The sequence below is a fragment of the Hyperoodon ampullatus genome (assembly GCF_949752795.1).
Source record: "Hyperoodon ampullatus genome assembly, chromosome: 1".
Classification (NCBI taxonomy): domain Eukaryota; kingdom Metazoa; phylum Chordata; class Mammalia; order Artiodactyla; family Ziphiidae; genus Hyperoodon; species Hyperoodon ampullatus.
The window spans coordinates 116,566,571-116,579,765 of record NC_136914.1 but is presented as its reverse complement, the minus strand read 5'-3'; the positions used below and the strand labels follow the sequence as shown (position 1 = coordinate 116,579,765).

Sequence of the window (13,195 nt, the reverse complement as noted above, 5' to 3'; positions counted from 1 at the left end):
GAGCAAATTGCTGAGATACACTGCTCTCTGGTAGAAGAACAAGATCTGTTAGCCTCTCATCTCCCCTCAAAGGGCCAGAACTTACATGGTCGAGATCAAGAGCATTGTGTAGTGCTGGAGTGGAGTTTTCAGACTTTAAAAGCTATTTCATCTATGTGGCAGGTCCTCTTTTAGGATTCTCCCTTCTTTTTGATTAAAAAAAAAAATCTCTTCAGAATATCTCTAAGTAAAACAAAAGATTAATTGAATCTTCATTTTTCAAAGAGTCCTCTGGCTGTAATGTCAACAAAGGAATAGTGCTGACAAGTGCAGATGCCGTCCCTGGTAAGGTTTTCTGTGAATTTTTCCTCATCTCTTCCTACCATTGTACTGACAAACATTCAGGATCGAGAACGGGGAGAGCCCAAGAAAAGAGCTGGCAGTACCCTCTGTTGTAGGCAGAATTTTAAGACTGCAACCTCTAGGAGTCCTGATCCCTGGTGGACATGCCATGTATAACCCTCTCTTCTCGAGTGTGGGCAGAATATGAATATGACGGGGTATAGCTCTCATGATTAAGTTACTAACCAGTTGACTTTGAGTTAATCAGCTGGAGATTAGCCATATGGGCCTGACCTAATCAGGTGAGCTCTTAAAAGAGATTGGTTCCTTCTTGAAGTCAGAGAGATCCAAAGTGTGAGATAAAATCTTCTCCTGGACTGGAAGGAACAAACTGTTGTGGTGTGAGAGGGCCACACGGTGGAAATCTGAGAACAGCCCCTGATTGATAGCTGGCAAGAAAAAGGAGACCTCAGTCCTACAACCACAAAGAACTGAATTCATTTAACAACCAGGGAGCTGGAAAGAGGATTCCGAGCCTCAGATGAGAACACAGTCCAGCCAGTACCTTGATTTCATCCTCATGACGCTAAGCAGAGAACCCCAGTCATGCCATACCTGGACTTCTGACCTATAGAACTAGGAGATAATAAATGGGCATTATTTTAAACTGATAAGTTTGTGGTAGTTTGTTCAACAGCAATGGAAGCAAATACATTGACCAATACATTTTTAGTTTCAACTGAGTCTTCAGACTCGCAAAACTATCAAAGGGCATCCTTAGTGTCTGTCTACTCAGAAAGGTAGAGAACAGGAATTAATGCTTGCGAATTGGTCTACCTCAAGCATTTCTCTTTGTCAGGAATCTTTAGATGTATTCCCCCAGTCCATACACAGTTAACTAATCAGGAGTTAATTTTATCACAAATCAAGTTGCCCGTAACATAGAAGACATTCTAACTTTTACCCACAGAGATCTGGTAGCCAAATGAGATATGATGCCCCATAGCAAGAACCTGAAAGGGGTTCTTCTGATTGATCCAGAGTCTAGTTCATCTTATCAAAGCCAGAGATGATTCCATATCAAATTTGAGACTGAAGCTTTTTTTTAAAATGATAATTTTTATATGGAGCATGCCTTGATATACTTCCTCAGGAGCCCAGTGGAGATGATTCTTACCATGTTAGGTGGGGGACAAGAACAGGGCTAGTAGAGAATAAATATATTTTTGTATATCTTACCACATTGTTCTTTTGATTGCTTTACTAGCCAATATATTTATGTCTGAGCTGACATTCTCTGTAGCAATAAGAAGAAATGATGAAGATGGTAAAAATCCCAAATCAAGCATGGCACAGATATAAAGACAGATAGATGTGAGAGGAATTTAAATATAGAGCATTTATAAACTCTTTTAGTACTTTAGTTTATTCTTGTGCTAAAAAGGCTCTCGTCCTAAATTGGTTTTCAAACTCGTAATAGACAAGAAAAAGAAATTGGAAATGTTAAGAATTGGAATAAGAGGAACAACAATCTATAATTATTTGCAGATAATTTAATCATTTGCAGAGAAAACCCTATAGAATCTACAGACATTACTAGGAATAACTGGAGCATTTAGCAAGGTAGCATTTCTATGCTAACAGAAAACCTGGAAAACTAAATTAAATAGAAGATACCATTTACAGTAACATCAGGTGTTTTCAGTAATCACTAGTTATCACTTTAACAGAAGGTGTACAATACTTTTACAGAGAAAATCACTGAACTTTATTGAGAGGTAAACTTTACTATGAAATGTATCATATATGGTCAACTGATCTTTGACAAGCATAACAAAAATGCATAGTGAGGATAGTGTCATCTCTTTCATAACTGGCGTTGGGATAATAGGATATTCATATGCAAAGGATGAAATTGGACCCTTATCTAATTTTGAACCACACAGAAAATGTTTTTGTGACTGTGCACAACATGATTTTTGACTATACACAAAAATCAACTCAAAATGGGTTAAAAACTTAAACATTAGACTTGAAACTGTAAAACCCGAAGAAGAAAATATAGGGGAGAAGCTATTTGACAATGGCCTTGGCAGTGATTTTTTCAACCACAAGAAAAGTCAACAAAAGGAAAAATGGACAAGTGGAATTAAACTAAAACCTTTCTGCACAACAAAGGAAACCATGAACACAACGAAAAGGCAACCTATGGAATGGGAGAAAATATTTGCAAATCATATATCTCATAAAGGGTACTCCAAAATATATAAGGAACTCCTGCAACTCTGTAGCACAAACCAAAACCAAAACCAACCAAACAAAAAACAAATAACCCATTTTAAAAATGGTCAAAGAAACTGAACAGATATGTAAAGTGCTCTCCATCACTAATCACCAGGGAAGGGCAAGTCAAAAACACGAGATATCATCTCACACCTGTAAGAACATTTATAGTCAAAAAAACCTGAAGGTAACAAATGTTGGTGAGGGTGTGGAGAAAAGGGAACCCTGGTGCACTGTTGGTGGGAATGTAAATTGGTGCAGCCACTGTGGAAAACAGTATGGAGGTTCCTCAAAAAATTAAAACTATAACTACCATATGCTCCAGCAAAACCACTTCTGGCTATAGATCTGAAGGAATAGAAATTAGGATCTCAAGGAGATCTCTGCACTCCCATGTTAATTGCAGGATTACTCACAATAGCCAAGATATGGAAACAACCTAAGTGTCTATGGATAGATGAATGAATAAAGAAAATGTCTGTGGTATTTTGCTATGGCAACCCGAGGAAACTAATACACGACCCCTCTGCGCTTATATCCCATACTCATCTAGAACCACTTTCAATTTACTCTTATGTGCAAGAGCTTAGTGTTAGCAGTAATTTGAAGAACTAATCATATCCTTAATTTAAAGCAAGGCAGAGAGTCATATAACATCTTGCCTGATGGTGAAAGAACAGTTATTTTGTCTGGAGGTTACCTGCGTTTTACAAAGTAGGCTCTGGGATATATCTTGCGTTGTGTAAATGTCTCATTACACTGGAGCTTTTTCAAGCTTGTCAGCTCTTCTGTAAGTAAAGATTATCTCAGGGCCCTCGGGTTCTACACCTGTAATGATTCTAATCAAATCCAGAAAGGATGCTTCTGATTCTGTATCTGCCACTTGAAAGGACAGTGAGCAAAACTGAATTCCTGGTGCTGAGACTGCATGGAATTCCTTTCCTTGGCAGAAAACCAGAAGAATATTTTTGTAATTAAAATACCTGCATAGCTTTAGGCAGAAAAGACCTCTAAGGAAAAAGAGAGGGTTAACTTTCCATTATTGATTTTATTTTGCTGCCTTTAAAAAAAGAAAGAGGGCTTCCCTGGTGGCGCAGTGGTTGAGAGTCCGCCTGCCGATGCAGGGGACACGGGTTCGTGCCCCGGTCTGGGAAGATCCCACATGCCGCGGAGCGGCTGGGCCCGTGAGCCATGGCCGTTGAGCCTGCGCGTCCGGAGCCTGTGCTCCGCAACGGGAGAGGCCACAACAGTGAGAAGCCCATGTAACGCAAAAAAAAAAAAAAAAAAAAAAAAAAAAAAAAAAAGAAAGAAAAAACCAGAATATAGAACCATCAGTCTATACTTATAATACAATATTCTTTTTACCCTCAGTTGAAATATGCACTATTTGGCAGATGTGTATGGCTCATCCAGAAGAGTAGCTGTCAACACGGTGTGAAATAAGGTTGGGTCTGTACTGTCCCAAATACCTACCTTCCTGGCTCCATCATAACATCTGTCCATTCTGTCACTAGTGACATTCTGTACAACTTGCTGTTGGTACAGACCTGGGACCTAGGTTTGTATCAGACCCGGGAAAGTAACGTTATTGGGAATCACCCTAATTAAAAGTAAACTATTTTTGAAGGAAGGAAGAAGTTAGGACTATGACTCACTGCAGTGGAGCAATTCAAACAGTCAGGGAATTGGGTTGGGACACTACATATTTTGAGTGAAGATAAAGACAGTTATAAAGTGGTAGACAAATTCTAAAGAGTATGAAGATGATGGAAACCAGCATAATCAGTCTCATAGTTTTCTCTGGAATCAGAAAGGGAAGCTATCCTAGAAACACTCTGGATATTTCCACGAATGAAACTCTTAAATATGTACTACATTCATGGAATACTTCAAGCAGTGAGGAGATTTTTAATACTTAGTGTTAAATTTCAGATTATTATTTAATATACATCTTTTGAGCTTATGTGTATGTAATCTAAACAACATGTTGTTTCGGGAAATTCATTGTGAAATGATTGGGGAATTCAGTGAAAATCAAACTGCTTAGCCTAAACTGATCAGTTAATTGACAGTTAAATTTTATATATTGATGAACAGAGGAAATTTCTACCTTATAGACCATTTTGAGAATGAATAAAGTTGGTAGGTGGTTAATGAGGTAATTTCTGTATATACTAGCCTATCTGCAAATTGGCAGTTTTGCATATAATGAATGTATGTTTGAGGTACTAGAAGGAGTAATACAGATGTACAACACCAATGGCTTATTTACAACACCAATGGCTTATTATTTATGAATGCTATAGAGCCAAACAGCAAGATTTAATGTTTAAATTATACTGAAAAGATCAAGGAATCAGAATAAAGGATGTCAGAACCCTGTGTATATTAAACGTTCTTTTTTTCTGGATTTGGACTGGTGGAAAGAATGTGATGGCTTTAAAATGATATTCAAGGTCAAACAAAAATTCTACTGCTTTGATTATCTGAAATAAACCAAGAGCCAGGAAGAAAGTATGGGAATGTCCCTATTGTGCCAGCATTGATGTTACAGAGTCCATGCACTAAAGATGCATTTGCATCATGGAAAATTCCCTAAGACTTCACTTAGCATAATTCCTTAATCCATTTTTGAAGCCAACATGAAATAGAAGCAACAAATATCATGTCTGAAGCCCTGGGTTCTAGACCCTATTGTGAAAATCATTCTTCCCATATGATCTTGGGCAAATGGCCAGCCCCTCTGTTTTCATATCCTTAAAATAAAAAAATACTAATTGTACTAATTGGAAATGGTCTTTTCATGCCCCTTGCAAGTCTAAAGAGCCCAAAAATCTAAGGCAAGTGTTTTTTGTTTTTGTTTTTCCCTCCTTCTCTGCATTTTTTTTTTTTTTTTTGCGGTACGCGGGCCTCTCACTGTTGTGGCCTCTCCCGTTGCGGAGCACAGGCTCCGGACGCACAGGCTCAGCGGCCATGGCTCACGGGCCCAGCCACTCCACGGCATGTGGGATCTTCCTGGACCGGGGCACGAACCCGTGTTCCCTGCATCGGCAGGCGGACTTTCAACCACTGCGCCACCAGGGAAGCCCCCCTCCTTCTCTGCATTCTTGATTCAACTTTTAGCATCCCATTTAACTAGCTGTAGGACCTTAGACAAGATGATTTAACATCTTAGTTGTTTCCTCATCTTGAAAAATGGGGTTAATATTTAATAATAAGTGGGAGGTCTTCTCTGGCAGTCCAGTGGTCAAGACTCCATGCTTCCACTGCAAGGGGCATGGGTTCAATCCCTGGTGGGGGAACTAAGATCCTGCATGCCGCACAACGTGGCCAAATTTAAAAAAAAAGCATGATAATAATAATAATGAATGGGAAAGTGCTTATACATTGTCTGGCAAATAGTATGCCACCAGTAAATGTTACCCTTCCTTCTGATCAAATAACTCAAATTTACATGTTAGTATAATATCGGCCATTTTTGTCTGCTTTTGGCCGTTTGGTTTGGCTTGTAAATGTTGATTCCTATCTGTATTTTAGAAAATTTGAAATCTGAGATCGTATATTCTTAGGAAAAGCTGGTATGCTTGTGATCTGCTTTATCTTCTTTTCACACCGGCCTCTCAGCGCCACATCCTGTGACTGCCAGTTCTTTTGCTGGACTTGCATGCTCCCAACACACCCCTCTGCTCAGGAGCAAAGAGGCTTCTCAACGGAGAAAGTTAAAATTTGCTGTAGCCATCTGTCTTTTGTTGGAGGAAGCAGTTTAGCCGTAAGCTGTAGCTACTGTTTTAACAGATTTACAAATAGCTAGGGCGGGTCTGGCACAGGCCCAAGTAACCAATTGGACTCATGTGTACTAATTTAAGACCCACTGCCAGGAAGAAAACTTCCCTTAGATACATCAGACTTTGTTATTTGCAGGGTGTCAGTTAAGATAACTGGAATAGAAGATCGAGAACACAAAGGACAGGAAGGTAGGACCAACATTTCACCTGTGCCGGGGGTTGTGTGTGAATTTGTGGAAGTCTGTTTAATTGGGTTGGAATATTTTTGTGTTCAGCATACCTCAAGCTAATAAAGAATTGAACCTCAGTTATCATGTTTTGCTGTGGGAAATGATTAAGAGTGAGGTCATTTATCAACTTGTCTTGTGTAATTCATGGCAAAACATTCCATCAGTCCTGATAGCATTTATGATTTCCTGACATTGTGTTATGTATATTGGTAACTATTTATTTATTCTTTATCTGCCTTCTCTACATAAAGATAAGCTCCGGAAAGGTAGGGACTCCTTTTTGTTCTGTTCACAGCTGTATTTCCAGTGCCTAGAATAGTGCTTGGTACCTGGTCGGTGTTCTTTAGATATTTGCCAAATGGAGGGACCTGATACACAATGTTTGAATATTGAAAACTTAGAGCAGGAGTTGGCAAACTAATGTCTGAGGGCCACATCCAGCCTGCCGCCAGCTTTTGTGAGTAAAGTTTTATTGGAACACAGCCATGCTCCTTTGTTTACATACTGTCTGTGGCTGCTTTTGTGCTCTAACACAGGCTTGAGTAGTTTTCACAGAGACCATATGGTCCAGGAAACCTAAAATCTCTACTCTCTGGTGATTACAGGCCTGAATTAAAGCATGGAGCTTGAGATCTGGCAGACCTGGGTTTATTTTCTGGCCACTTAGCTGTGATTTAAGCCGAGATTGGACTTAAATCACTGGAAAAAGATAATAATGATTCCTGTCTCAGTGAATGGTTGTTAAGGGTCACTGAGATGAACACTCAGGGAATTAGCTGCTGTTAGGGAGCCTTGTGTGGTAAGCATTTCATCTGTTGTCAGCACATTTATTTGCAGGGCATTGGCCAAATGGAAGTGACTGAGGCCTGGCCCTTTCCCATGTGGCCACTGAAAAGTACCTGGAGTTTTTCCTCCACTCTCTATCTGCTTTGATACCATTGCCATGTTGTTGTTCCTGCTGTGATATGCTAATTTTAAAAATGTAGTTTTTAGAAATATCTGTTGTTTTATTATCATAACAGCTATTAAAATTGCATCTTCTGAAGTCAGAATACAATTTAATTTTTATTAAGTTCTACTTCATTTACATTACAAAGAGAAAAAAAAGCATAATTTCTACTTATGGATGTACTTTCGCAGATAAATTCCTTTAAAGGAGACCAAAACGCTAAAGCAGTGAAAAAACCATCTACTGCTATAAGCTAATGAAAAATTATCTATTATCTTTCATAAAATTAATATATTCTTTTTGAGCATTTGGAAAATACAAAGGAGTATAAGAAAATGGTTAAAAATTATATTCCCACTACCCAGAGAGAAATTTGACTTTTAATGTGTTTTTCTCCCATTTAAAGGTTTGAGATGTAAAAATAATTTTTGCCACCTTTTTTAAACTTAATATTATATATAATATGTTGTCCTAAGGCATAAAAGTATTTTAAGCATAACTTGTGGTATTTTTACCAATATCATATTTTGAGAAATGTCAGCCTTTTAGAAAAGTGCAAGAATAGTGCAATGTACACCTGTGTACGCTTCACCTGGAATCACCAGTTTTTAAATGTTGCCATGTTAGTTTTACCTCCCTGTATAGTTTTATTTTGGTGAGCCCTGAACATGACTTTTAATGACTACACCTATTTAATCTTATGTATGTATCATAATTAACCATTCTCTTATTACACCTGTTTAGTTTTTTTTTTTTTTTTGTGGTACGCGGGCCTCTCACTGTCGTGGCCTCTCCCGTTGCGGAGCACAGGCTCCGGACGCGCAGGCTCAGCGGCCATGGCTCACGGGCCCAGCCGCTCCGCGGCATATGGGATCCTCCCAGACCGGGGCACAAACCCGTATCCCCTGCATCGGCAGGCGGACTCTCAACCACTGCGCCACCAGGGAGGCCCTGTTTAGTTTCTTTTACCTCTTTTTTTTCCATTTAAAATTGAGTTTAGTGAGCATATATATTAAGCACTATACATACAGGATCTTGTTTTTAAAACCATAACCCTAGTGGGTAGATATTACAAAAGAAAGGATTAAAGCTTAGGGAATTTAAGTAACTTGCCAAGAAGTGGTGGAGCTGAAACTTGAATCCAGGTCTCTTGGATTCCAAAGTCCCTGTTCTTAGTCATTTCCCAGGACTGCCTGTCTGCCCTCTACTTAGATGGTGACTCTTCTGCAAAATCTTCCTGAGTTGATCTCTCTACTCTTCCTCGGCTCTTAGCACTCCCTCTTTTTAGATGGGTCAGTAGCTTATTTTATTACTTCTTTGCTTGTCTCCCCACCGTATTAGACTATGAGAACATTTAGCTGGGTCTGTGTTAGTGACCTAGTATTCCCTGTTTCTGGCACACAGTAGCTGCTCAATAAACGTCTGTTGGATAAAGAAATGCATAGGTGAAAGTGTCTTAATGCATATTGCTAAATCACTTTTCAGCACTCCTGTACTAGTGTAATTTTATTGGCAAGATTGGTACCGAGCTCACTGCACACTCACTAGCAATGAGAACTTGAACTTCAGCAACTTGAAGAACATGTTGTTTGGACCATTTTATATCCACATCATTCTTCCACCTTTCTATACGAGAAAGATGTAGGTATATCCCATTTCCTTAAATGAATATTTTATTTTTACGAAGGCTGTCGTTTGTTGTCATCATAAAATACATATTCATTGAAAAGAATTGTTAAATTGAAAGAGATAAAAAGAGGGAAAAAGCATTAAAAATTCCACCATTCTGAAACTTTTTTGATTTAAAAAAACCCCTTCTGGTGTTTTTGCATCTTTAAAAATAAGCCATATGTTCCATCCTTCTTTCTCGAAATAATACATACTGTGAATATTTTCCTATATATTAATGAACCTTTGAAAACCAGATTTTCAAAAGCTAAGTAGTATACCATCTCCAGGAAAAGAAAAACACATATTTATTGTCCAAACAGTATTCTATGATTGTATACATAGCCATAGTGAACAGTTTAGGACACAAATCTTTGAGTACAACACTAAATACTTGATTTTTTAGATGAAAATATATCAGACATACAGAAAAGTTCAGATATTAAAATAACGAACACCCAAAGATCTACTCTACAGATATTTAAAGGTATCCAGTAACTTCACTTTTAGAGTAGGAACTCCAACTACATATAAAGTGGTTAGAAAGAAAAATGTTTAGCATCAGCAGAGATGTTTCTGCCTTGGTATCCCCTAGTTTATGTCAAATGAATGTTAGGTTTTCCAGTTTGTGCAAATGTAGTTCAAGCTGTCTCAGATCTATTGCATTTATCCAATCCTTTTCTTTGATTCCTTTGGGGACACTTATTTAAGACAACTTTCCTTGACTACTGCATCAAGAGCTGGCACAGCTGCAGACACAGCTGTGGCTTTTTTAGTTTTAGCTAGAAACTCATCATTCACACTTCCTTGAACCCAGCTGGATGTGTTCTTGCTTCCCGGTTGGTAATGCTATGATTCAACTGTTTATTTAAATATATATTGATGATACAAACTGGATAAAATCATTATGAATTATCAGATGTAATTTCTATTGTCTTATGCTGTCTTGAGAGTTATACATTGCTTTCACTGCCACTAATTTCAACAAGGAAAGAAATGGACATCATAATGGTAGAAATCTGTCAGCTTATTCTGAGGATCCCCTGCTTTTTTGATCTGCAAGTTAGATCCTCTAATTTGTAGTCTGCATCCCAATACTGACCTTGTTTATTGTGCTGACTACTTGAACTTTCATGTAAAATATTACAGAAAGATATGAAGAGTAGGTAAATGCCCCCTCCACTGAAAAGTATCGTCTCATCCCCTTACCAGACAGTTGATTCCAAAGAACTCAAACAATTAACATAATTAATGTAGTTTCCCCTTTTTATTTAATAGTGGAAAGATTAACCATCCCTGCCACACATTGAAATATTTTTTTTCTTCATTGCTCATTGCTGTTGCTTTTGATTTAGTTTCTTGTTAACTTTTAACTTTTCGATTTCTTATCTTAGCTATTTATGTTAATTTTACATTACCCTGCTTAATCTATACCAACAGTGACATTGAAGGGAAAGGGACAGATGGAGGAGTTTCAGTAGGATTTTAGCAGCTACTTCTGAATTCTTATTTATATGTATATTTTCTACGCTTAGATCTAGGGTACCCTAGGGGAAAAAAAAGAGGCAAAATTCTCTTCAAAGATCAAAAGCAGCTACAAGTGAACGAACACCTTTAAAAATGTGGCCTCCAATCCTTTTTTTTTTCTTCTTCTTTGAGTTACATGTAAAGCTCGGCTGTATTTGATGTTTGCACATTTCAGGCTCTTTGGCAATGCGCTTTGGCACTTAACTTCTTTCTCATTTTCCCTCTGCAAGAGAGTCACCTGCACTTCGGAGCTGGGAGGCTGTGAGGAGGGGGTTTTGGTCCCCAGGATTTCCAGAGGACTCGGGGCCGCTTAGTAGTTACCTCATTTTACAGAAGTCCAGGGTGGAAGAAGGGACTTAGCTCAGGCCTGCATTTAAGGAATTATGATGCCAAGAGCAAATACTGGTCTTCTGATCCTCACATTTAATACTTAGTGTCCGTGGTCTCTTTACCCCACTATTGTTTTTACCTCAGGGCAACGGTTCTCACAAAGGTAAGAGTTTTAGAGCAATACTTTTGGTGATTCCATGCTAAAAGGATCTTATACGAATGATACTGAAGATTTTGATGTATTTTTTTTCTTCCCAGGATTCATACCTGTATGTAGCCTTGGAGTGGCTCAAGTGGGCAGGATGAACTTTGGAAAGGATGTCAGCACCTTGAAATATTTCACCATCTGTGGCTTACAAGAGGGCTATGAACCATTTGCCGTTAACACGAACAGGGATATTACCATGTGGCTAAGCAAGAGGCTTCCTCAGTTTCTCCAAGTTCCATCAAACCATGAACATATTGAGGTTTGCTTTTCCTTTAAAAATCAGACCATTGCCAAAAACCAGGAGTGGGTGTTCCTACTTGGACAGTTGCTGGCATTTCCTTAAAATGATGTCTCTGATGTGTTCCACTGTAGGAGAATCTAAGGACAGGATTACCCTCTGATTTTAGGTACTTCTGAGAGGCTGATTAGACTGATTACCTACAGTTAATCCTCGAACAACTTCGGGGTTAATCTGCATATAATTTATAGTCGGCCCTCTGTATCCACGGTTTCAGCCAGTCATGGATTATGTAGTGCTGTAGTATTTACTATTGAAAAATATCCACATATAAGTGGATCCAGGCAGTTCAAACCTGCGGTGTTCAAGGGTCAACTGTATATACTTCTTTTCTTATGTAGGCAGTGTCAGGCTCAATCTGAATATATACAGTTTTAACATGAATTTCCCAAATCATCTTCTGAGTTAGAAACAGAACTGTGAGTATGTCTGTAACACAGCAATTTAATGATCTCATTTATGAAATTATGCCATGGGCGGGCCATGTTTTGTGTTGTAAAGGTGTGATGCACGTTAGGGTTTTAGAATCAGGAAACTGACAGTGATGAGCATTTGAACAATCACGTCTTCATTTGTTAGGTGACCAGAATAGACGGCACCATCGACAGTTCCCCGTGTTTAAAGGTCACTCAGAAGTCCTTTGGCTCTCAAAACAGCAGCACGGATATCATGTTTTATCGTCTGAGCATGCCCATCGAGTGCGCGGAGGTCTTCTCCAAGACTGCGGCTGGAGGGATCCCTGGCGCCAGTCTCTTTGGGCCCAAGAATGATTTGGAGGATTATGATGTGGATTCAGACTTTGAGGTTCTAATGAAGACAGCTCATGGCCATCTGGTGCCAGATCGAGTGGACAAAGACAAAGAAGCTACAAAACCAGAGTTTAACAACCACAAAGATTATGCTCAGGAAAAGCCCTCTCGTCTGAAACAAAGGTCATTGATACATGCAAAATGATTTTAAATTTTTTTTTAATTTTAATTTTTTAATGATTTTAAATATGTAGTTATTACGTTAGGGGATCACAGGAGAGGGTAATAGTGGGTAAGGGATTTCCAAGGTCAATTTTTTCTTCCTCTTCCTCCTTCTTTATGTACCAAGGATTCTACAGAAGGAAAAGCAGCCTGTTGGCCATCTAATTTGTTACCACTAACAATCTATCTAAAGAGTTACTTTTTCTATTATTATTTTTTTTTTTTTGCTGTACACGGGTCCATGAAATAACTTGCCTTTTCCAACCTTCCCCAGCCCCTGGTCATCACCATTTTACTTTTTGTTTCTATGAATTTGACTGCTTAAATACCTCATATAAATGAAATCATACAGTATTTGTCTTTTTGTGACTGACTTATCTCATGTAGCTTAATGTCCTCAAAGTTCATATGTGTTGTAACATATGTCAGAATTCCCTTCCTTTTTAAGGCTGAATGATATTCCAGTGTGTGTATATACACCACATTTTGTTTATCCATTCATCCAGTGATGGACATTTAGGGTGATTCCACCTCTTGGTTATTGTGAATCATGCTATTAAGAACTTGGGTGTGCAAATATCTTTTCACAACCCTACTTTCAATTCTTTTGGATATATACCCGGAC

General features: G+C 38.5%; 1 protein-coding gene across 2 annotated transcripts in view; it reads left to right on the top strand.

The window, feature by feature from the left end:
• RYR2 (ryanodine receptor 2) overlaps positions 1–13,195 on the top strand; it is a gene marked incomplete at both ends in the record, with an annotated part of 724,637 nt that overhangs the window by 465,523 nt on the left and 245,919 nt on the right. For both annotated transcript variants that reach the window (XM_079725493.1, XM_079725494.1), the window contains 2 exons: positions 11,352–11,560; positions 12,179–12,531. In XM_079725493.1, the coding sequence (XP_079581619.1) occupies positions 11,352–11,560; positions 12,179–12,531 (562 nt within the window). The remainder of the gene's footprint in view (positions 1–11,351; positions 11,561–12,178; positions 12,532–13,195) is intronic.